The sequence below is a fragment of the Hylobates moloch genome, unplaced genomic scaffold (genome assembly GCF_009828535.3).
Source record: "Hylobates moloch isolate HMO894 unplaced genomic scaffold, HMol_V3 SCAFFOLD_10, whole genome shotgun sequence".
NCBI classification, from domain to species: Eukaryota; Metazoa; Chordata; class Mammalia; order Primates; family Hylobatidae; genus Hylobates; species Hylobates moloch.
The window spans coordinates 27963519-27988281 of NW_026652285.1; the positions used below are offsets into that span (position 1 = coordinate 27963519).

Below are 24763 nucleotides of genomic sequence, written 5' to 3' on the forward strand. Positions count from 1 at the left end.
AGCCTTAACCTCACCAGTTTTATATTTGCTGCTCACATCGGCTGTATCACATTACCCCCTAGTCCCCAGAGCTGTCCCAGCCACCAGCCCTGTGGCATCGTAGCCCAGAGATGGGCTAGTCAGCAAGCAGCACCCCCTCCCCTCCCAGGGGTCCACAGAAAACGTCCCCTCCCTTCCCAGCCCTCACACTAGCAGCTGAGGCTGGGTCACCCCTCCTGCTTTCCCACAATAGAGCTTTCTATGTACAGCCACGTCTACACAGGCACTGCTTCCCCCCAGCCCTCCTCCCCGGCACCTCCCCGTGGGGGGCTGGACCCCCCCCTCCTCCCCGGCTTGGAGGCAGACACAGGGTTCCTTGCAAGACACGACCCAGCACCTACCACGGAACAGCTCCAAGGCCCCTGGGCCCCTCTCCGGCCTGGGGCTGGGGGCTACGCGCGAGGGCCCCCGCAGGCCCCCGGGGCGCGCACCCTAGGTGCGGGCCCGCGCGGGAGGGGCGGTGCCAGGCCCTGCGCGGGCGCTACTTGACGTTGAACACCATCAGCGGCCGCTCCTCCCGCCGCTGCCACGGGCTCTTCTTGTCTCCCGCCTCGTCGCCCACCTCCGCCCCCAGCTCGTCCTCCGGGCTGGTGAGCGAGTCGCGCCGCAGCTCGCTGGCGCTGCTGCGGGAGCTGTCCCCGCGGCTGCGGCCCCGCCCCCGGGGTACCGTGGCCGCCCGGCCCTCGGGCGCCGCCACCTCGTCCAGCAGCGGCGTCAGCGAGTTGTCCTCCGGAGAGCAGAGGCCCGTGCGGCTCTCGCTGCTGCTGGGCTCCGTGTCCTCGCTGAGCGCCAGGCGCGGGGGCGCGGGCGGCGGCGGCGGCGCAGCAGGCGGGGCGCGCTCCCGCTCCTCCCTCGCGGGCCGGCGGCGCGCGGGCCGCGCCTCGTGCACATCTACGCCCGAGTCCAGGCTGGCGTCAGTGCTGCGTGCCCCGCCGCCCGCCTGCAGGTCGATGTAAGAGTGGCGCACTTGCGAGTTGGAGCGCCCGTCGAGGGACACGAACCAGGCGCGCGGGTGCGGCTTCACGCCCAGTTCCAGCAGCTTCTTCTCGGTCAGGGCCTGCAGCTCCCCGTTGAGCTGCGCCATGGTGGACTCGTTGAACAGCACAGGGATGGTGACTGAGCCACTGACGGGCGCCGCGCGCCCGGCCCCCCAGCCCTCGCCGCCGCCCCCGCCGCCCTCGCCCCCCGGGCCCGAGTGGCCCTGCATCTGCGGGCGCTGGGGGTCGGGCTGGGGAAAAGCGCGCGCCGGGCCGGGTGCCGTGCCCTCCGGCTGGGCCGGCTCGTCGCCCACGCCGGCGGCGCCCGCCTCGCCGCCGAGGCGCACATAGTGCGCGGGGATCACCAGGGTGGGCATGACGTTGCGGTAGACGTTGTCCTTGAGGTGGTCGATGGAGCCGCAGAAGATGAGCTGCCCCGCCTGGCCCAGCGACGGCGGCCGCGCCAGCTGGTCCACCGACTGCGACAGCAGGAAGTCGGGGGTCTTGCTCTCGGCCGCCCCCTTGTGGCCCAGGTAGTGGTCGAAGGGCGGCGGCGGCGGTGAGGGCGGCTCGTGCAGGAAGGCCGCAGCCCCCGAGGGCCCGCGCCGGTACTCCTCTAGGCCGGGCTCCAGCCCTCCGGGGCCCTCGGCCGAGCGAGCGCCCTTGAGCCCGGCGCTGTCACCCCCGCGGGCACCCGAAGGCTCGGCGGCCGGGCGGCTGGCAGAGCGCGGCTTGGTGCGGAAGAAGTCATCCCGGGAGGAGGCCAAGTCCCGGGAGCTGGAGAAGGCCGAGTGGAGGGGGCCTGGAGGCGGAGCCTCGGGGTCCCCCGACGGGACGGGTTCCAGGGGTCCCCCACAGATGAGGTGGAGCTGGGACATCGAGGTGGCCTGGTCTCGTTTGTTACCGTCAGAGGGCCCCGAGAGCTGCAGCTTGCGGTGCTGTTGCCTCGGCTTCAGGCAGCGCCTCCTGGAAGGGAGGGAGCAGAAGGGGCCTCTCAGGAAAGGGTGAGGGCCAGAGTAGGCCCCGAACCCCCTTAGATTCAAGACAGATGAATATAGTGGAAGAGGTGGGGAGAATGCCTGGGGCGCTCAGGAGAGATGGCGGGGAGCCGCCGTGTCCGTTTGGCGGTCCCCTCAGGGTAAACTCTGCACTCCTCTGCATGTAGGATGTGCTGCGAGAACCAGGGATGAGCGTCTAAGCTGTCTGTGGGTGTGTCCGGCCTGGAGTCCTCTGGGAGAGAGAGCTGGGCTGGTAAGGGCAGTGGCAGATCTCTCTGGAGGGGCCGGGCTGCAAGTCCTTAAGCCCTGCCTCCCCTCCCACCTCCCCGCTGTCTTCAGCCACCAGCACCAGCCCTTCAGGTCTTAGCATGTTTACAGGAAGTCCTTTCCTGTCTGCCCCTTGAGGACCAGAAGTGGATTTTATGCATCTTTGGGGCCCCAGGGCCCGGTACAAGTGCAGGCCTCAGTCAGAGGAGAGGAGGGGAGGGTGGGGGAAGCCCGGTGCTCACCGACAGTAGTAGATGAGCAGACACAGCAGGATGAGCACCAGCAGGGCCAGGGCCGCCAGGATGGTGAGCAAGAAGATGGTGTGGTAGGTGCCGATGTCCTGGATGCCCGACGTGATGGTGACCAGCCCTGTGCCAGGCGAGGGTTTAGCGTTCAGGTGTGGACACCCTTCCTGCCTTTCAGAAGTCTGCTCTCCCAGCTCCCCTCCTCCACGGCCTCTACGCCCACTGCCCCACTACTCTTACCAGCCGTGGGGGAGGCCATGGCGGCCACCCAGTACCCCAGCTGGGGGGAGACAAAGGTCCAGTAGAGCTGCCGGCCTTCCTTCCGGATTACACCAGTGCCATTGCGCACCCACAGCCCTGGGAGAGGCAGGGGTTTTGTCATGCTTGAGTCGCTCCCACTCAAGTCCCACTTTCCTCCCTCAACTCAAGCACCTGCAGCCCCCTGAGGCACTTACCACTCTTGGGGTCAAATCTCCAGGCTGGAATGCTGGTGCCCACGGTGAGGGCACGCGTCTCGGAGGGCACGGGCAGGGACAGGTGAATGGGGCCTGAGAGCGGCACCTCTGTCCCATTACCTGTCAGCAGGTGCACGCTCACAGCAGTCAGGGGCATCAGCTCCAGCCAGGAGCCATTGCCTGAGGGAAGAGGGTACAGGGCTGAGGGCTGATCCTGAGCCTGGAGAGACCCCGTCCGTGCTGGGCACTCAGCCTACCTGAGCTGGAGGCCTCAGTGCCCAGGAAGGCAGGGAAAGCCCGCATTTCCTGCTGGGTGCTGGCAGGTGTGAGTGACGCCCAGAGCTGGCTGTAGGTGGAACTGACAGGCAGGCGGGCAGCCCGGCGCTGGAACTGCACCAAGGGCTGGGAGCGGGCACCTGGAGGGAGAGAGGGGCTGCAGTGGCCTGACCATGGACAGGGATCCCCAGGGACCAGAGCAGAAACCCATTATCTAAGGAAAAGGGGGACATGAGGTCAGGCCACTTCAGAAGGCGGGGTGGGGGGGGGTGATGCCTTGGGGAGAAAGCTGGGCAGTCATGGAATGTTAACCTGGAAGGGACATGGACCTGAAATCTCTGTGTGACCCTGAGCAATTTACTTGCTTTTGTAGAAAGTTTCCTTATAGAACCTATAAAATGTTGCGATCCAGATCCTCAAACAGTATTGTCTACTATGTGGCAGGCACCAGGTTAGACACTGGGGGCCCAAAGATGAACGTCTGCTGTGATGGGAATGTTTTCTAGCTGTGCTGCCCATTATGGTACCCACTGGACACACGTGGCTGTTAAGCATTTGAAATGTGGCTAGTGTGACTGAAGAACTGGATTTTTAATTTTTTAAAATGTAATTATTTTTTACTAGGTGGGTGCAGTGGCTCATGCCTGTAATCCCAGCACTTTGGGAGGCCAAGGCAGGTGGATCACGAGGTCAGGAGTTCAAGACCAGCCTGGCCAAGATGGTGAAACCCCGTCTCTACTAAAACTACAAAAATTAGCCAGGTGTGGTGGCAGGCGCCTGTAATCCCAGCTACTCAGGAGGCTGAGACAGGAGAATCGCTTGAACCCGGGCAGCAGAGGTTGCAGTGAGCCAAGATCATGCCATTGTACCCCAGCCTGGGCAACAGAGTGAGAATCCATCTCAAAAAAAAAAATTAATGAATTTTTAATTTAATGTACTTCAATTTAACATGTAGCTAGTGGCTACTGCATTAGACAGTTTAGGTCATGTGTGTGTGTGTTGGGGTGGAGGGGACAGACATATAAACAATTCCAATACAATATGGTCACAGCTAACATTTATTAATCTTTAAGCTATGCTGGGCACTGTTCTAAGCAGGTTACCTATATTAACCCCTGCAATTAGGAAAATAGCCCCTGAGCTAGGTGTCTTTATTATCAACCTCATTTTAGAGGTGCAGAAATGGAGGCAGGCAGGGGTTCAGTAACTTGCCCAAGGTCACAATCCTCAAGCCTGGATAGAAGCCCGGGCCATCGGGCTCCAGGCCCATCCTCTGCCATGCCATTCCTCCTGCCTTGCTATCCAAATAGAGGGACGCAGAAGACTAGGGGAGTTGTTCTCACTCAGCTCAGGGGAGGCCCTGTGGAGTCTTGGAGGATGTGGAAGACTCAGCCAGGAAAGAAAGAGGGAAAGACATCCAGGAGGCCTGGCATAGAAAGGCCCAGAGGCGTGGGGCAGAGGGCGGCCCGGGCTCTGGAGGGTGCAGTCAGCTCTGAGATGGCACCTGGGCTTGGTACTAAAAGCAGTAGGCGCCATGCAGAGGCTTCAAGCTAGGGGGCCACAAAGGATCCATTGGTATTTTAGAAACCTGCAGGGGCACTTAGAAGCTTGGGATCAGAGTGACGAAGATGAGCAAACAAGAGCAGCTTGGTGGAGCCGGACGAAGTGGCTCATGCCTGTAATCCCAGCACTTTGAGAGGCCAAGGCGGGTGGATCACCTGAGGTCAGGAGTTCGAGACTAGCCTGGCCAACATGGCAAAACCGTCTCTACTAAAAATACAAAAATTAGTCTGGCGTGGTGATGGGTGCCTGTAATCCCAGCTACTCAGGAGACTAAGGCAGGAGAATCCCTTGAACCCAGAAAGCAAAGGTTGCAGTGAGCCGAGGTTATGCCACTTCCGCCTGGGCAACAGAGCAAGACTCCATCTCAAAAACAAAACAAAACAACTAGCTCCATGACGAGGGCTCAAGCTGAGACTACAAACTGGGATGGGGTTCCTCAAACTCTGAAACCCACCATGGCCCTCTAAGCGGAATGGAGCCCCCAAACCCTCACTGTCTTCTACTACCCTCCACCTGATGTCTCCCCCTGGCCTTCCTCTCCAGTAGAGGTGCCTCTGCTTCCTCTTCACTCCTCAGTCGAGGGCTGACCGCTCCATTCAAGCTCTCACCCAGACAGGTCCCCTCGCAGGTTAGGGCTGTCTCAGCACTGAAAGCAGCTGCCCTCCACTCCACTGCCCTGCCTGCTCTGGAACTATTTCAGGGCTTGCAATGATCTGTCTTCCTACTTGTCTGTGAACGTCCAAAGGCAAGGAGCGGGTCTTCTTCCTCACCGTGGTTCCCAGCACCAGCCACAATGCCTGGCACGGCCTAGGAGTTGAAGTAAGTTCTAGCTGAGCGAGACCGAAAGCCTGGGGGTAGACCAGGACAGCTGCAGGCTTGCTCTGGGCCTTGCACTTGCTGTGCACCTGTGCATCCAGCAGGTGCACAACAAATCCGTGTAGACCCATTGAAGATAAAGGTGGCAGGGAAGGTAGGAATAGATGGAGAATAGAAACCACGAGAAGCCCCGATAACTGTAAACATTTATTGAACACCTTCTGTACTGTGTTTTTTCACTTTTTATGTGATTTCTTACTCCAATTTGATGATGTAGGCACTAACCTTCCACGTCTTACAAATGAGCAAATTATGGCTCAGAGAGGTGAAGTGACTTGCCCAAGGACACCCAGCTAATATAGGACAGTGGCGGTCTCTACACCCAGGTCAGGGTAAGGAAGAAGAGTTGGCATGGGTGAGGGGGAGCCTTACCGGGAGAGCCTAGGAGAATGTGCACCAGGTCCTCATAGAGGATGAGAGTGGCCGGCCGCTCAGGGAGCAGGTAGAGGCTGACAGACGCATACACTGCGGGAGGGATGGCTGGTCAGCTCCAGGAAAGCCCACCCCCTACCCCCCAGCCAGGCACCCCCTCCATCTGAGTCCCAGAGGCTTCACCCTCCCTCAGCCCCCTCTGTGTACCCCAGCCCAGGCAGCAGCTGCTGGAAAGCCTCCCCCTCCACCCCCAAGGAGACTATTTTGGGAAGGGGCTGATGGAGGGTCAGCTGCTGTCCCCCCCCCCTCCACCTGCCCCTGCACTCACAGGGCAGCTTGTCAACACGCCAGGGCACAGAGTTGGTGAGGAAGCCAGGGCGGGCAGCAGTGACCAGCACCCAGGTGCCCAAGCGATAACTGAGGGGCAGGGTGGCCACACCCTCTGAGTCTGTGGTGCCAGCTGCCAGCAGAGTCCGGTTCCCAAATACATCCACTGAGGCCCGGGCCAGGGGCACCAGCTCCCCGCTCACATACACCTGCACCTTGATCAGGATCTCTGTGGGCAAGATGGGGTGAAGGGAGTGAGGACGAGGGAGGGGGAAAGAGAACTGGGGGGAGCCCCAAGATCAGAGGAAGGAGCTGTGTTTGGGAGAGTCTTTGGGGCTGAGGCTAGAGAAGGCATGATTTAAGACCCAGCATTCACAGAGCACTCACTGAAACCTCCTATCAGCCCATGAAGGAGGTGGGACTATTCCCGTATTTCATCGTCTAACACATGTGCTGTGTCACATTTTCACAATTCTAAACTCAGGCTATGCCTATGATTGATGATGCCATCGTTATAACTGGCAGCATTTCTTTCTTTCTTACTGGTACCTGAAATCATGGTGCATCTTATAGTCAGTGGTGTATTGGATTTGATAATATATGCTCTTAGTCCATTTTACAGATAAGGCAACTGAGGCTTAGAGAGTTTAGGTACTTGGACTACAGCTAAGTGGAGATCTGGGATCCAGACCTGGCAGTCTGCCTCTAGAAGGGACATTCTTAACCCGGGGCCTGGGGAGAGGAGAAGGACAGGAGGGCTGAGAAAGGCTAAGTAAAGCTGGGTCCACAGGCGGAGAGGAGAAGGGTCAAGATTCAGCAGTTTGAAAGGGAGGATGGAGGCTAGGGCAGAGTTCGGGGTCTTGGGAAAAAATTGACAGGGGACACTAGGAAACTGGTCATTCCCATCATTCATCCTTTTCCCAGAATCCTTTGCACAAGCCTGTTTCCCTTCAGATTTAGGGACTCACCCCAACCCCATGCCCAAACAAATTACTCCTGCCTCTTCCCCCTCACATGAACTGCCTGCCCCCTCCCAGCTGGTCAGCTACAGTCAGTCACCATGGCAACGCCCTCATTCCTCCCAGGAGATCAGGCAGGGAGCTGGGGCCCTGGCAAGGGGAAGGAGATCTGAGGGGAGCAACCCAGGCCCAAGCGAACTATTGTGGAGGGGGCTGAGGAGGGAAGCCCAAGTCTTTTGCTTTCCAGGGATGCCTCTGCTCCCAGCCCGGGGAGAGCGTGGCCAGGCCATCAGGCAGGCATCCTGCCCTCAGATGGCGTGATGGGGAGGAATCAAGCCTTGAGTTGTTCCCATGGATTCTCCAGGCAGTCTCTCTGATCCAGGGCACCCCTTCGCATCAGCACAGCCCCTCCCTCAAGAACACACCTCATCCCTACGTTCCTGCTAACAAGGTGTGTCATGCATGTATGGACACCTCAGTGGGGGGCCCAGGAGACAGGTGGGGAGTGGGCTGAGAGCTAGATGCAAATCTAGTGGGGGTGGGGTATGGAAGGAAGATTGGAGTCTGGAGCTGAGAGCAGCAGGGCCGGGGGAGGTCAGGGTGCTGTGGAGACTTCGAGGAGAGGGAAGGCCTTAGAGTGGAGCCTGACACTCAGCAGTGACAGGTGTCTCAGCTCGGGCTCCCAACCCAGAGCCAGTGCCACGCCTGCCCTAGGCATCCCATCCAGCTGTTCCCCTGAGCCCACCTCCCCTCCCAGGCCAGAGCCCAACCCTGCAGGGTGAGTGCACACTCCACCCACTCTCGCTCTCTGCTCCTCCAGGAAGCTGGCACCCCTCTACTGTTTTTTTTTTTTTTTGCATATTTGATGTGATTTAATTCTTACTTCAATTTGATGATGTAGGCCCTATCCTTCCATGTCTTACAAATGAACAAATTATGGCTCAGAGAGGTTAAGTGACATGCCCAAGGGCACCCGGCTAATACGGGAGAGTGGAGGTCTGCACACCCAGGTTGGGGGAAGGAAGAATTGGCTTGGGGTGGGGGGAGAGTAGGGCCTAGGAGGATGTGCACAAGGTCCTCATCCATCCCCCCGCCAACATCCATTAGGAATTCTGAGAAGACAGAAGGGCCTGGCTACTCCCACCTCCATCCCAGGCTTAGGAACAGCTGGATAGAGCAGCTGGGGAGAGGGACTCCGAGTCTGAGATATGGTCATTTGAGGGAATGCCTTGGGTTCAAGAGTCAGAGTTTCAGAAGAGGGAGGGGGCTGAAGAAACAAAACTAGGGTGGGCTGGTAAGGATCTGTGCCAACCTTGAGGATGGGGGAGAAGGGGGCAGGTGCCTAGCAGACTCCCTTCCCCCTTCCCCTCAACCTGGGCTCCCCGCCAGCTGCCCCAGAGAACCCCCTATCCTGGCTGTATTCCAGCCAATTCCCTGGGCCCCTTCCCCTGAGGTGCAGGGACTTGAGGGGAGGGGCATCCTAAGAAACTAGGGCTTCTTCCTACTAAGCAAAGCTTCATCTCCTCCCCCAGAGAGCTGAGGGAGACCGAGGCAGAGGGCGAACCCTATCCATTCCTCCAAGCCTGACATTCCATATAGTATCCACCTCTCCCGGTTCCAGGCCTGCCTCAATCCAGGAGGAAATCCGACCCCCTCCCTTCATCCGGACCCCACTTCCCTCATCCAGACCCCCCCACCCTGCTTTTCCTGCCAGCTCCTTAGTGTGGGGGGTGAGGAGTGAATATTGCTTCAGGCAGGGATGGGGCCCACAGGCAGGGGAGGGAGAACAGGAGCCGGGAGGTGGGCTCAGGGCTGGAGTGGGCGGAGGCCCCTAAGCGTCCAGACCTGCCTGTGGGGTGTGGAGTCAGGGTCTTGCTCCCCCACCCTTTCCTGCTGCAGGAGCCGGCCCCACCCCCACCTCACACACCCACCTGCTCCCGGTGAGTCGCTGGGAAGGGTCTCCTCCACTGCGAAGGAGATGTGAGATGAGGAGGGGGTGATCTGGGGGCGGGCAGGGGACAGGAGTGCCAGGAGGCTTGCTGAACGGGACCCAGGCACCTGCCCTCCCAGCCGGCACTGCCCACAGCCAGCCAGCTCAGCATGGCTCCGCGACCACAAGCCTGCCATGCTCCCTCAGCTGGGAATCACAATGTACCCCCTTTTCTCAGAGCCCCACAACTGCCGCTCGTCCTCCGTCATAGGCTCACAAGCATTTATTTGGTGCACCCCAAATTCTAAACCAGAGGGCCTGGCTGGGAGCTGTCAGGCTCCAGGGCGAAGAACCCCATTAGAGCAGTCAATCCCGCCCACAGCCTCACCCACTCCCCCTTCTCCCCTCCCCCCTTCAAACCCAGCTCCAGGCTCCCAGCCTCCGGTCCCGGCCTAGGGTGGCAGCCGACGCCGGCGCCCCCACCCAGCCGGGGTCGGGAGCGAGGAACCCGCAGGGGGCTGCAGAGCAGGCGCCCGCCCCAGCCCGCCCCTGGGCGGGTGTCTTCGGTAGACAATGGCTCAGGCAGCAGCGCCTCGCGGACCAGGAGGGAGAAAAACAAATAGGGAGGGGGCGGCGGCGCCGAGCCTGGGGACCCTCGCCCTACCCATTGTGTCTCCCCAAGACCCCCGCCCCGGACGGCCTTCCTCTTCCCGCCTCCACTTTCCCCCAGAAGCGCCGACCCCAGATCGCTTAGCTCCCCCCACCCGAATCCAGGGAACAGAATACTCCTCAATTCACGAACGCCGCGAAGAGGGGGCTGACAGGCGGGAGCCTGATCAGGGGGCGCAGGCCCGCGATCGCGGCCCCTCCCGGCGGAGACTCACCCTGCGGGCTGGGGGGCTCCGGCGGCGACTTGCCGGGAGCCCGGGAGGCGCTGCCGAGCAGCAGCCCCAGCAGCGGCAACAGCCGCGCGAGGACGCTGGGGCCACTCGCCGGCGGCATCGCGGGGCTAGGCCGGGCCCTAGCGGTCCATGGCTCCCGCCTGGTCCCGCTCGCCCGGCCCCGCACAACCCCAGCTCTGCGCCGCGCCTCGCAGCTCCGGCTCCCGCTCCGGCTGCGGCGCCCGCTCAGCGCGATTGTCTCCGCCCGGAGCCGCCGCAAGCGCCCCCTGCAGGCGGCGCGCCACACCGCTAGCCCCCCCCCCTCGGCGCCGCCCCCTCCCGGCCCCGCTCCGCCTGCCGCCCCCCAGTACTGCCCACCTTCAGCCCACCCCACAGCCCCCCGCTCTGCGCTCCCAGACTCTGGGCTGCAAAGGAGTGTCGGGATTAGGGTCCCATCACCCGGGTTCTTGGGTTTCGAGTGTCCCCAAAATTTGGTGCAAAATTTGTGTGTGTGTAGGTGAGGAGTGGCTATTGCTTACAACACTCTCAAGGGGTACGGTCATGAAAGTCTCAGGAAAGTGTAAGAACTCCTTGCTCGATGGCCCCCTTTCTCCCGGCAAAACACCTAGGCAGTGCTGGGGTGATAGCAGGGAAGGCCCCTTAGACCCCCCTGTCTCTCTCTTTTTTTTTTTTTTGAGACAGATTTTTTTTTTTTTTCAGAGACAAGTGAACATTTATTTTTGGGCTTTTCTTCCTATTTCAAGTCTTTTTTAAAACAAGGCCCCAGGAATCTCCAAATTCAATTATGTCCCTGGGCTTGGTCGACTGGTGCAGGAGTCTTAGGGAGCCTTGTACAAATGCTAGAGTTACTCATTCACCAACATTAAACTAAAACACTGGAATTTTTCCTTGGAACTGGACTGTGATGAGAGGTGCTTGCCATGAACATAAGCTACTGTTTCTTCTCCTCCTTCTTCTTCTTCTTTTTTTTTTTTTTGAGACAGAGTCTTGCTCTGTTGCCCAGGCTGGAGTGAAGTGGTGTGATCTTGGCTCACTGCAACCTCTGCCTCCCAGGTTCAAGTGATTCTCCTGCCTCAGCCTCCTAAGTAGCTGAGACTACAGGTGTGTGCCACCATGCCCAGCTAATTTTTGTATTTTTAGTAGAGACAGCGTTTCACTGTGTTGGCCAGGCTGGTCTCGAACCCCTGATCTCAGGTGATCTACCCGTCTCGGCCACCCAAAGTGCTGGGATTACAGGCATGAGCTTCTGTCTTTTCTTTGACCCTTCATTTCCAGTTTTTGAAGATAAAGCTGGAAATCCTCTTCTCTGAAGATACTTGATAAAAATTCCCAAAAAAACAAAAACACATGCCTATACTACACATGCTTCCACTTCATTAATAAAAATTTACTGCAGTTTGGCACCTGGGTCTAGTTCAGCTGGCGGATGAGCTGACTGATGCCTTCACCCCGATAGCCAGGTGTGCCCATCTCCTTGAGGAAGCCCACTCTATTTTTGGTAGCATGACAGGCCACTGAGAGGTGTAAGGGCGCAAGAACCATGAGATCTCCTGGAAATGCTTCCCTGGGAAGGCAATTTCATGAGTGAGGTCTTCCAAGCAAATGACACCAAACTTCCCCAGGTGCTTCTCAATCACTGTGTTGTCTGTCAGAGGGATGATCTTATTCTTGACCTTGGCTTGCCCATGTTTCAAAATGAGTTCTTCGACAGACTTCAGATTTGGAAATCCCCAGGTCACATAAGGTTCCACTATACGCAGCATTTTTAGGTTGTGGGGGGTGACTTTTACAAAGATACCACTAAAAATTTTCTTTAGGCAAAGTCTCACAATGGTTCTCTGCACCAGTAAACTCACGCCATCAATTCTTTCGATGCGTACAACAAAAGAATGTTTATCTGGCAATTCCAAGGCATGATGTTTCACTTCTAGTCATCTGAGATGCACTTTATCACATTTCTGCCATCAGGAATCATGTAGGAATGATTCCAGTTGCTTAAACCTGAGCCCTTTTCCTTTCCTCTGCTCTTTCTTCGACAAAAGTGCCTGCTTTGCCTGGGTGGCTTTCAGGGCTTTGCTCTTGCTCCGCCATTTTTCTAGTGTTGCAGCTACTGATCATTAAGACAGAGTCTTTTGCTGTGGCCCAGGCTGGAGTGCAATGATGCAATCTCGGCTCACTGCAACCTCTGCCTCCTGAGTTCAAGAGATTCTTGTGCCTCAGCCTCCTGAGTAGCTGGAATTACAGATGCCTGTCACCATGCCCAGCTAATTTTTGTATTTTTAGTAGAGATGGGGTTTCACCGTGTTGGCCAGTCTGGTCTTGAACTTGTGACCTCAGGTGATCCACCTGCCTCAGCCTCCCAAAGTGCTGGGATTACAAGTGTGAGCCACCGTGCCTAGCCCTAAGTCTCATATTAAGCCATTGGCAAGTTACTCAGCCTTCTGGTCTTCAGTCTTCCTTTAAAATGGGAGTCATCATAATCTCTACCTCATAGGGGTGCTGTAATGACTAAACGAGATGTAATGGCCAAATAATGATGTAAAGAGTCTAGCACAAGCCTCACGGGAGCAGGGGCATAATAAATGCTGCTACTGTTGGCCCAGGGTGAGGTAGGGACTCACCTGTGCCCAGATAATATGATCCATTGCTGGGCAGTGCTAATGGCTAAGGAGTGTTTCCAGGGCTGGCAGCAGCCTTTCTCTTCCACCAGTTGGTGGTTTTCAGTGGTCTTGTTTCTGGCTTTGTGAATGATAAACTGGGTCTCTCCTTTGTCCTCAGCCATTGAATCCCATATTTGAGGACAGCTATTGGCTTGCCCTAGTCCCAGCCAAGCTCTCTTTCCTTCCAGTTCAATATTTCGGGTTGTCATCATCAATCAGTTTCCGCCTGGCCAAATCCTTAACTGGTATCTCTTCCCTGGTTCTCTTTGGTTTGTCACCTTCTCTTTCTCACTGTGTGGTGGCCAAGAGGGGACTGGATACCTAAGGCAAGGACCCCATTTCCCAGAGAACAGCAACCCTCCTGGTTGGGTCTTCTGATTTAAGGGGACATCATTATAAGCTTGTGGACAGAATGAAAACTGCCAGTGTATTTGTCTCTCTTCTTTCTTTCTCCCTTCCTTCTTCTTTTCTTTTTCCTTTTTTTTTTTCTTTTTGAGACAGAGTCTGGCTCTGTGCCCCAGGCTGGAGTGCAGTGGCACCATCTCAGCTCACTGCAAGCTCCGCCTCCCGGGTTCATGCCGTTCTCCTGCCTCAGCTTCCTGAGTAGCTGGGACTACAGGCGCCCGCCACCACGCCCTGCTAATTTTTTTGTATTTTTAGTAGAGACAGGGTTTCACTATGTTGGCCAGGATGGTCTCGAACTCCTGAGCTCGTGATCTGCCCACCTCGGCCTCCCAAAGTGCTAGGATTACAGGCTTGAGCCACCGCGCCCGGCCCCTTCTTCTTTTCATTTCTCTCTCTCTCTCTCTTTTCTCTTCTTTTTTTCTCTTTTCTTTCTTTTTCTTTCTCTCTTTCTCTCTCTCTCTCTCTTTCTTTCTTTTCTTTTCTTTTCTTTTTTTTTTTTTTGATGGAGTCTTGCTCTGTCATCCAGGCTGGAGTGCAGTGGCTGCGATCTCAGCTCACTGCAACCTCTGCCTCCCGGCTTCACCCCTTTCTCCTGCCTCAGCCTCCTGAGCAGCTGGGACTACAGGTACACACCACCATGCCCGGCTAATTTTTTTATATTTTTAGTAGAGACGGGGTTTCACCGTGTTAGTCAGGACGGTCTCGATCTCCTGACCTTGTGATCCACCTGCCTCGGCCTCCCAAAGGGCTGGGATTACAGGCGTGAGCCACTGCGCCTGGTCTCTCTCTCTTTTCAACAGAAATTTTCATCTCACCAGATTTTCCAGTACTATTCTTATGTAACCAGTTTTTTGGAACCTCAACACAAGACTTAGCACTCATCCCTGGTGAATTTCATCTTGTTGGTTTCCACCCAACTTTACAATCTGTCAAGGCTGCTTTGAATCTGCTTCAGTCACCCATTGTATTGGAGCTGCCTCCCAGCCAGCAGCCATCTGCAGGGTGAAGAGCGGCTTCCTCTACCTCCATTCAAGGGACTCATGACAATGCCAGGCAGCCCAAGGCCAGGATGGAGCTTCATAGAGATCTCCTTCAGCTTTATCAGAATTGTTCAGGTCTAAATCCGAGTCGCTATGATCCAGCTCACATTTATGTCTTGTCTATAAGGACAAATGCCAAATGCCTTGCTGGATCAAGATAAGTTGTCTGGAGCCATCCAATCGCAATGATGGAAGGAGGAGGCAATTTGGCTGGTGTTCAAGGATCACGGCTTAATCTTTTCTTAAATGCGTTCAGTCACCCAAATAGAAACCTGTTCCGAAACTTGCCATGCATGGATGTCAAAATATTCTTTTCAGAATTTACTATTTACACCTTTGGGTAAAATTAAATACCAACAGCTCTTGCTGTTGTATTGTTCATCAATGGCTTCCCCCAACACTTGGCGTCAAGTCCAAAGTCCTCCCCATGGCCACGAGGTGTTCCTGCCCTCATCCCCCATCTCCTGAACCCTCACCCACACCTGCCTCCAGCCACATGGGCCTCCTTGCTTTTTTTTGAACGCACTAAGCCAGCTCCTACCCTAGGGTCTTTTCACTGGCTGCTCTTTCTTTCCAGAACATTTTATCTTCATGTAGCTGCATGGCTCAGTCATTCATCTCCCTGCTTATCTCATCAAAGAGGCCTTCCCTGACCACCCTACCTAAAATGTTAGTAGCACCCCTCCAAACATCCACTATATTCTATTTTTTTTTTTTTTTTTTTTTTTTTTTGAGACGGAGTGTTGCTCTGTTGCCAGGCTGGAGTGCAGTGGCATGATCCTGGCTCACTGCAGCCTCCGCCTCCTGGGTTCAAGTGATTCTCCTGCCTCAGCCTCCTGAGTAGCTGGGATTACAGGTGCCCACCACCGTGCCTGGCTAATTTTTGTATTTTTAGTAGAGACGGTGTTTCTCCATGTTGGCCAGGCTGGTCTCCAACTCCTGACCTGAGGTAATCTGCCCGCCTCAACCTCCCAAATGCTGGGATTACAGGTGTGAGCCACCGCACCCGGCCCACCCACATACAATCTATCACTCTCTCGCCACCTTTATTTTCACTCACAGCACTGACTGCTACTAACCATACATTTATTTATTTGTTTACTTCACTTTTTTTTTTTTTTATGTGTGTCAGTGAGACGGAGTCTTGCTCTGTCGCCCAGGCTGGAGTGCAGTGGCGCAGTCTCGGCTCACTGCAAGCTCCGCCTCCCGGGTTCACGCCATTCTCCTGCCTCAGCCTCTCCGAGTAGCTGGGACTACAGGCGCCCGCCACTACGCCCGGCTAATTTTTTTGTATTTTTAGTAGAGACGGGGTTTCACCGTGGTCTCGATCTCCTGACCTCGTGATCCGCCCGCCTCGGCCTCCCAAAGTGCTGGGATTACAAGCGTGAGCCACCGCGCCCGGCTGTTTACTTCACTTTTTACCTCTGGAATGTAAGTTCCAGGAGGGCAGGGACGTTGCTTTGTTCACTGCTGCATCCCAGCACTGGAATAGTGCCAGGCATGTGGTAGGTGCTCCATGATTATTTATTTTTATTTTTAATTAAAAAGAATTTTTTTGGGGGGAGGGGGGAGGGAGAACATTAGGAGATATACCTAATGCTAAATGACGAGTTAATGGGTGCAGCAAAACAACATGGCACATGGATACATATGTAACAAACCTGCACATTGTGCACATGTACCCTGAAACCTAAAGTATAATAATAAAAAAACAAAAAAGAATTTTTTTAGCCAGGGTCTCAGTCTGTCACCCAGGCTGGAGTGTAGTGGTGAGATCAAGGCTCTCTGCAGCCTTGACCTCCTGGGCTCAAGCAATCCTCCTGCCTCAGCCTCCTGAGTACCTAGGTCTACAGGCACATACCACCACACCTAGCTAGTAATTTTTATTTTTATTTTTATTTTTGAGATGGAGTTTGGCTCTTATTGCCCAGGCTGGAGTGCAATGGCACGATCTTGGCTCACTGCACCCTCTGCCGCCCAGGTTCAAGTGATTCTCCAGCCTCAGCCTCCTGAGTACCTGGGATTACAGGCACCTGCTACCACAGCCAGCTAATTTTTTGTATTTTTAGTAGAGACGGGGTTTCACCATGTTGGCCAGGCTGGTCTTGAACTCCGGACCTCAGGTGATCCGCCCACCTCGGCCTCCCAAAGTGCTGGGATTACAGGCGCGAGCCACCTCTCCCGGACAATTTTAATTTTTTTTAGAGACAGGGTCTTTCTCTGTTGCTCAGGCTGGAGTGCAGTGGCATGATCATAGCTCATTGCACCCAAAAACGCCTGGGCTCAAGCTATCCTCCTGCCTCAGCCTCCCAAAGTGCTAGGATTACAGGCATAAGCCACCATGCCCGGCCAATAAATATTTATTGAACCCAGGAAGGAACAAATCCCTCAGGACTCCAGGGAGACCTCCCCACCTGTGCCACTCAGCTCTACTCACCAAAGCTGGAGAGCTGTCTTCCATCCTCATCCTCTTTCCTGGCTGAAGGCCCTTCTTGGTGGAGAGGAAGGGACAGCAGCAGGGTAGCCAGGGAGCGATGCTTGCTCTCTCCTCCCTGGCATGATGCTGCCTTCCTCAGACAACAGCTGAGCCAGCCTCCCCCTGCCCCTTCTCACTCCAAACAGCTTTAAAGTCCTTTTTTGATAGGAAGGCAGGGAGAGCGTGTTATTTTTCCATGCCTCAGGTCATTGTGAAGTTTACCCTTCTGAAATCATAACAAATGTGCTATTTAAAGCTGCCCTGGCTGGGTGAGGTGGCTCACGCCTGTAATCCCAGCACTTTGGGAGGCTGAGGTGGACGGATCACCTGAGGCCATGAGTTCAAGACCAGCCTGGCCAACATGGTGAAATCCCTTCTCTACTAAAAATACGAAAATTAACCAGGCGTGGTGGTGCGCTCCTGCAGTCCCAGCTACTCAGGAGGCAGAGGCAGGAGAATTGCTTGCACCGGTGAGGCGGAGGTTGCAGTGAGCCGAGATCATGCCATTGCACTCCAGCCTGGGCAAGAGTGAGATTCTGTCTCAAAAATAAATAAATAAATAAATAAATAAATAAATAAATAAATAAATAAATAAAGCTGCCCACCAAGGACACAGCCTGCCTTCTCTGATGCTCCCACCTCCTCACCTGCCCTCCCATCCCATCCTGCCCTTAGACATGTTCATCCCCCTCCAGTCCTCCTTGAGGCCCTGCTGCCCTTTCTCCCTTTTTTCTTTTTTTTTGAGACAGTTTCACTCTTGTTGTCCAGGCTGGAGTGCAATGACGCAATCTCAGCTCACTGCAACCTCTGCCTCCTGGGTTCAAGCGATTCTCCTGCCTCGGCCTCCTGAGTAGCTGGGATTAGAAGCATGCACCACCAGGCCCAGCTAATTTCATATTTTCGGTAGAGACGAGGTTTCTTCATGTTGGTAAGGCTGGTCTCGAACTCCCAACCTCAGGTGATCTGCTCACCTTGGCCTCCCACAGTGCTGGGATTACAGGTGTGAGCCACTGCGCCGCGCTGTCCCTCTTTTCTCTTAAACCTACCACCCCAACTCTGTACTTCCTGACACTTCCCAAAGACAGTGATTTGCAAACTTCACCCTGGCAGAGACTCTCTCTGTTCACAGTTCCACCAGCCCTAGGTCCCCATCCAAAACATTCCTTCGGTCCTCTCTCCTCTGGCCCCAAAAGGAGGCAGCATGCTCAGCATCAGGGCTCAGTCTCTTTATTAGGCAGCAGGAGGGGGTGGCCCAGCTCTGTTGGGAGGGAAACGACACCAAGAGGACCCCATGGAACAGCTCCAACCCAAAGCTTGGAGGCACCTCGTTGGAGAAGGGGTGATGCAGGTAGCACGCCCGACCCTCCTGCTAGAATAGTGTAGGCTGCACCATCACTCCCCCTCTTCATCATCTTCTTCCAGGGGTGGCCGGTTCCGCTTGAAGAAGCCAAGCTGGGGGAACACGGGGGCCAAGGTCAGGGTATAGAGATGATTTGTTGTCCCCAGAGCACATGTGAGGAAGTATGCTAGCTACGAGTGCCTCCCCGGACTAGCGCAGAACATGAACCCCACTGTACCCACAAATGGATGCCTTTTGACATTTAGAGATAATGCATGGAACAAATTGTTGGGTTTTTGTTTTTTCTCCCCTGAGTTTTTTTTTCTTTTTTTTAGATGGAGTCTCACTCTGTCACCCAGGCTGTAGCGTAGCGGCTCCATCTTGGCTCAATGCAGCCTCCACCTCCCGGGTTCAAACAATTCTCATGCCTCAGCCTCCCAAGTAGCTGGGTTTACAGGTGTGTGCCACCACGCCCAGCTAATTTTTAGTAGAGACGGGGTTTCACTCTGATGGCCGGGCTGGTCTCAAACTCCTGACCTCAGGTGATCTGCCTGTCTCAGCCTCCCAATGTGCTGGGATTACAGGCATAAGCCACTGTGCCCGGCCTCTGAATTTTTCTTTTTTATTTTATTTTTAGAGACAGGGTCTTGCTGCGTCACCCAGGCAATCCTCTTACCTCTTAGCCTCCCAAGTAGCTGGGACTACAGGTGTAGACTACCACACCTAATTTTTTTAAAAAAACTTTTTTGTAGAGATGGAGTCTCACTATGCTGTCCCAAACTCCTGGCCTCAAGTGATCCACCGCGCCTGGTCCCCATCTGGAATTTTTCTTTTCTTTTCTTTTGAGATGAAATCTCACCCAGGCTGGAGTGCAGTGGCACAATCTTCGCTCACTGCAACCTTCACCTCCCAGGTTCAAGTGATTCTCCTGCCTCAGCCTCCCGAGTAGCTGGGACTACGGGCACCTGCCACCATGCCCGGGTAATTTTTGTATTCTTAGTAGAGATGGAGTTTCACCATGTTTGTCAGGCTGATCTCGAACTCCTGACCTCATGAACCGCCTGCTTCAGCCTTCCAAAGTGCTGGGATTACTGGTGTGAGCCACCACGCCCAGCCTGGAATTTTTCTTATACTGAAGTTTGTGTCTACATGACTCGAGCATATGATGATATGTATTTGATTATTGTGGGTCTAGTGTGTGGTTTTCCCTAAAAGCACCATGTCTTCCCTTCAATGTGCTTGAGACTTCTCCAGGTGCAGAGGAGCGAGTGACCCTCCAGGGCCACATAGGAAGGGAGAAAGAGGGTCTAGACCAATCCTTGGGCCTCTTGCCTCACTCAAGGGAAAGGGCAGGGCTAGGAGGAAGTGCGTCTTGTCCTCGAGACCAGCCAGGAATTCCTGAAGGCAGGACTTACACCCTCTGTACCCTCTATATCCTCTGATTCTTTTTGGTGGCAGGGGTGTCTAAAGGCCTCAGAATTTCAGGTGCTATCCTTTCCAGTGGTATGTACCTGGAAGGGTTCCCAGGAGAATGACATTTTTGTGTTTGTTTTACCTTTTTTTGCTCTACTAGAGAAAGACATTCTATTTTTTTCTTTTCTTTTCTTTTTTTTTTTTTTTTTTGAGACAGAGGCTTGCTCTGTTGCCCAAGCTGGAGTGCAGTGGCATGATCTCGGCTCACTGCAACCTCCGCCTCCTGGGTTCATGCAATTCTACTGCCTCAGCCTCCCGAGTAGCTGAGATTACAGGCATGTGTCGCCATGCCCAGCTAATTTTGGTATTTTTAGTAGAGATGGGGTTTCACCATGTTGGCCAGGCTGGTCTCGAACTCTTGACCTCAAGGCGGTGATCTACCCGCCTTGGCCTCCGAAAGTGCTGGGATTATAGGTGTGAGCCACCCCACTGGGCAGAGAATGGCATTCTAATAGTGGAGACATAGACCCCTGGTCCCTGGATTACCCACTTGGGTGGGCCACCATCTCTCCTTGACACCCTGTGAGGCAGGGCAGGGCGAAGCCTGTGCCCCGATGGGGACTCCACCGTCCTTCACACCTCACCTTCCACATGGCCAGGACCAGGATGGTGAGCAGCAGCAGGCCACCCAGCACACCCACCAGCACCCACCAGATTGGAATGGCCCTCTCCTCCAAGGCCCGGAGCAGCTGTGTCCGCACCTGGGGGCAAACCCACGTGTCTCCTCAGTCACGTTGACACCTGCCTTTCACAAAGACTCAAACCTCAGGCTGGTGACCTCCAGCCATGCCACCCACCCATACCACCCCTCAGACTTTTCTGGCTGGGCACTGACTGGGGGACAATGGGTCCTGCAGGACTGGTCTGCTCCATCCCCGCACACTCACCTGAGCTTCCCCTCGGGGCAGGCTGAGCTGGGGCACCGCATAGGGGAGGGAGGACACGTTGAACCATGCATGCGACTGCAGCACAAACTGATCCAGTGGCCTCTGGACAGGTTGGGATTGAAAGCCGTTTACACCCACAAGAGGCCTATTGGTTGCAGGAGTCCAGGTCCCACACTCTCGGCGGGGAAGACCTGCCTCTGGCCTAATCCCACTGCAATCCCCCAGAGTAAACCTTGCCTTCCCTCTCTTCCTGCCCTCCCACACCCAACCCCGCCCCTCCCAGAGCAAAGTGGTCCCCGCCCAGAAGGCCCGGCCCCGCCCCCCCACGGCCCGCCCCACCTGGTAGAGGCTGGGCAGCCACAGGAAGGCCAGCACCGTGACCATGGCCCGCTGCCCGCGCGCCATCTCCTGCAGGTCACACTGCACCACAGTACAGGGCGCCGAGTCGCAGCTCTGAGGGGAGGCGTCGTCAGTCCCCAGCCCGTTCCGGCCCATCATCCCATCATCCCCCACCCCTTTACCCCCAGGACCCAACGCAGAGGGGCCGGGGGTTCAGGAAGCGGTGGCCTTCCCATCAGGAAGGGCCTCGGATCCAAGCTTCGGATGCTGTCTCTCCACGGGCTTGCTCACATAGTCCCAGAGATGCAGGGAGGGTCATCCCCAGCGCGCAATGCCCAGGTCTATGATAACCTTGCTTTGGCATTGTTTTATGCTCCTTAACGTACTGGGAAGCTTTTAAAAAGTGCAGGTGTCTTTCAGCTCACCCCAGACACAAGCCAGCATGCTCCTCCATGTTCACTTGAAGTGCTCCCTGGGACCAAGCGTGGCCCACAGAGGCCCACAGCACACCCGGACCCCTCTCCCTCCTCCCATCCCCTCTGCCCCGTGGGCTCCCGGGGAGGCCCGGCCAGAGACTAGAGAGCCTGCTCACTACGAGAACTGGATCCTGAAGCCTCGAGGGCTGCTCGGGCTCTGGCAGGAAGATCTGTCTGCGATCCCGCTTGTGATGGGCCGGGTGAATGGGAGAGGGGCTGGGGGTGGGCAGCCCCCAGTCCACCTGGGGGGGCAAAGGAGTGGTCAGGCCCAGGTCTCCCCCGAACCCCAGCCCACAGAGGTGCCCTAGTAGTTGGTCTGGGGCTGCCTTCACAGCTTTCTTCCACCTGGCTCTCACCTTGAGGGGGTTGACAGGAGGCTGTGGGAAGCACTGAAGGCCCCCCTGGGGCTGTATATCCAGGATGTAGAGCAGGTCGGAGGGCTGGGACTGCCCGGGGAGGTGGATGCTGAGGTGAAGGCCATTCACAGTCCCAGGGCCATTGTTGTGGAGCTGAAGGGGTGGTGGTGGCAGGGTGCGGGAAGCTTAGCACCTCACCCGGAGTTCTGAGGACTCGCTCACCCCAGCCAGGGACGAGAGGCTTCCCCCTACCTCATAGGTGTGCTCCACTTTGGGTCCCCAGCTGTCCAAGCTGTTCTGCTCCCTCTCACCTTCTTCTGCCGCCACCACCAGGGAGGCTGGAAAGGAGTTCCTGCAGGTGCCCAAGACCCCCAGAGAGAGTGTGATGCCCTGATTGGCCTGTGGGGTTTCCCCAGTGCCCCCTGGACTTTAGAGCCCTGAATGCCATCTCCCTTCTCCACCCCTGGCCTCTCACCCTCGCAGCTCCACTTGGGCCTCCGCCCGGACCGGCACGTCCAGCAGCACAATCTTGCTGTTTGGATTCTGGCTGTTCTTGCTAGAGGGGAGGGGATGGGGAGAAACAGGGCCAGGAACACCAGCCCAGTGACTCTCTGGGGGTAAGGCCAGAATTTTAGAGTTCAGAGAGAGCTAATTATACAAACAGCATGCCACACTGAAGTTAGACCTGGGAAAGAACTTCCTCTAGGGCTCCAAGACTCAGACATAAGTCTCTGAGGAAGAAAGGGAACCAGACTTCTTCAAAGATCTTTTTTCTTTTTTCTTTTGAGATGGAGTCTCGCTCTGTCGCCCAGGCTGGAAGGCTGGAGTGCAGTGGCCCAGTCTTGGCTCACTGCAACCTCCACCTCCCAGGTTCAGTTCAAGCTATTCTCCTGCCTCAGCCTCCCGAGTAGCTGGGATTGTAGGTGCTCACCACCATGCCCAGCTAATTTCTATATTTTTAGTAGAGATGGGGTTTCACCATGTTGGCCAGGCTGGTCTCCAACTCCTGACCTCCAGTGATCCTCCTGCCTTGGCCTCGAAAAGTGCTGGGATTACAGGTGTGAGCCACCGCTCCTGGCCTCAAAAGACCCTTCTGTATGGAAGGGACCTGAGGGGCTCTGCACGGGGGTCAGACAGGGGAAGGGTGGTGGGTAGGCACGCTCGCCAGATCAGTACCTCCGTATCTGCAGCTGGAAGGACACAGACTCCCCAGCCTCTTCCAGATTCCCCACGCTCACCAACATCGTGATTCCTATCTGGGATATGAGGAGGGCCAAGGTCACTGCCCAAATGCCCCACTTAAGACAGCCCTGCCCTGAATGTGGCCTCCAGTCTTCACCCTCCAAGATCACCATTATTCTTTCTTTTTCCTTTTTTTTTTTCCCAAGACGGAGTCTCACTCTGTCACCCAGGCTGGAGTGCAGTGGCGTGATCTCAGCTTACTTGAACTCTCAGGTTCAAGTGATTTTTCTGCCTCAACCTCCCAAGTAGCTAGGACTATAGGCGTGCGCCACCATTCCCGGGTAATTTTTGTATTTTTAGTAGAGACGGGGTTTTGCTATGTTGGCCAGGCTGGTCTTGAACTCCTGACCTCATGATCCACCCGTCTCGGCCTCCCAGAGTGCTAGGATTACAGGTGTGAGCCATCACACCAGGCCACCATTATTTCTATTTTACCTGGAAGTCCACTGGGTAAAGGGGCTCAGAGAGGGAAAGTCACTCACCCAAGGACATGTGGCAAGGGAGTGTGAGACCCAAGATTCTGGCCCAGAACTATGTGGCTCTAAAACCTCACCCTTAAAATCTGGTTGTTCACAAGCCCCTGGTGGAGACCCGGCACCACAACCCAGCAGCCTCACCTGGGCGTTCTTCTTCATGGGGTTGCCCAGCTCACACAGCACCACCCTGGTGGTCTCATTCTCCTTCTTCTGATTACAGATGAGTCTCTCAAAGCCCTTCAGGAAGGCAATTCCAAGAAAGAAATTACAGAGCATCATATATATAGATTTAAGCTCCCTTGGAAGGTCTGGAAAGAGTTGTGTGCCAAGGTAGGGAGGGGGGTTTCTTGGGGTGGGGTCTCAAGGGACTGTCACATGCTAGTGTGTGTATTGCTGTAGCACTATTACTTTTTAGGCATTTTCATTTTGGAAATAAAAAACACAAAACATTAGAGTATGACCCCGTTATTATAAACTACATTAACAACATAAAAAATAAATATATACTTATGTGAGTGCGAGTCAATATTGAAAAAAAGACTGGAAGGAAATCCACCAAATGTTAACAGAGGTTCCTGTTAACATTTGGTTCCTAAACCTTTTTTGTTTTTCTGGTTTTTGTAATAGAGTTTTGGAATTCTGTGCCATTAGCAAGTATTCCTCTTCCAAATTAAAAATAAAAATAAAAAATTACATCTTTCACAGCAAAGCAGAAGAGAAGAGGGACTCTCGGGGAGGGAGATGAGAGAGCCAAGGCTCCAGCACCTCCCAGGTCCCGGGTACTGTTCCCAGGGTGGGGGCCGTACCTCAACGTTGCTTAGGGCCCACATGTAGTGGGCGCCCTGGGGCAGGTGCACGGCCAGCTCTGCTTCATAGGCCCCCTCGCCCTCGTTGGCTGTGTCCATCTGCAGCTCCAGGACATTATCTGCCCCAACTAGGAGTGGGGAGCCCGTCCTGTGGGGAAAGAGGAGTGAAGCCAGGGAGCCTGGGTCCGGGCCCAGGATGTGGGAAAAGAGGGGACTCAGGTGGGGAGCAGGTATGATAGGCAGAAAGGGCCAGGGTCGGGCAGAGTGGGAGGCCTCCTCACACGCTGGCAGTGAGCTGAAGCTGGGGCACACACACGTCATCTTCCCCGCAGTCCAGGACGATTCGTGTCTAGAGGGGCACATTGGGGTGTGTGGGTAAGCAGGGGATGTGTGAGGTTTGGGGATTACATCAGGGTTAGGAAAACAGTGGGCTTGGGGTTCACATAGGGGCTTAGGGAGTAAGAAGATCTGAGGACAAAAAGGAGTTTGGAGATGGTATCGGGGCTCTGGGGTTTATTTGGAGGTTTGGGACAATGTCAGGGTTTGTCAATTTACATCAGAGCTTAGGGGATACTGGGATTTTTAGGTTTTTATTTTTTTTT

The 24763-nt window shown here is 55.4% G+C and overlaps 2 protein-coding genes and 1 pseudogene across 2 annotated transcripts in view; all 3 read right to left on the reverse strand.

Annotated features, from left to right (window-relative positions):
- Positions 1–4: 4 nt before the first annotated feature.
- On the reverse strand, positions 5–10425 carry FAM171A2 (family with sequence similarity 171 member A2). Its single transcript, XM_032163840.2, has 8 exons — positions 10169–10425; positions 6397–6624; positions 6069–6161; positions 3239–3397; positions 2982–3161; positions 2767–2883; positions 2524–2650; positions 5–1982 (listed from the first exon to the last, which is right to left on the reverse strand). Exons 1-8 carry the CDS (start codon positions 10284–10286, stop codon positions 521–523), a joined length of 2484 nt encoding a protein of 827 aa, XP_032019731.1. The 5' UTR covers positions 10287–10425; the 3' UTR covers positions 5–520.
- A 1171-nt stretch (positions 10426–11596) lies between these two features.
- On the reverse strand, positions 11597–12968 carry LOC116475372 (large ribosomal subunit protein uL30-like 1; annotated as a pseudogene).
- A 5016-nt stretch (positions 12969–17984) lies between these two features.
- ITGA2B (integrin subunit alpha 2b) overlaps positions 17985–24763 on the reverse strand; it is an 18572-nt gene continuing 11793 nt past the window's right edge. The window contains exons 21-32 of the mRNA XM_058445904.1: positions 24443–24510; positions 24162–24309; positions 23497–23592; positions 22814–22893; positions 22113–22193; positions 21890–21989; positions 21638–21790; positions 21398–21523; positions 20806–20919; positions 20467–20568; positions 20164–20280; positions 17985–18219 (exon numbers count right to left, since the gene is read on the reverse strand). Of these exons, the coding sequence (XP_058301887.1) occupies positions 18160–18219; positions 20164–20280; positions 20467–20568; positions 20806–20919; positions 21398–21523; positions 21638–21790; positions 21890–21989; positions 22113–22193; positions 22814–22893; positions 23497–23592; positions 24162–24309; positions 24443–24510 (1245 nt within the window). The 3' untranslated portion in view covers positions 17985–18159. The remainder of the gene's footprint in view (positions 18220–20163; positions 20281–20466; positions 20569–20805; positions 20920–21397; positions 21524–21637; positions 21791–21889; positions 21990–22112; positions 22194–22813; positions 22894–23496; positions 23593–24161; positions 24310–24442; positions 24511–24763) is intronic.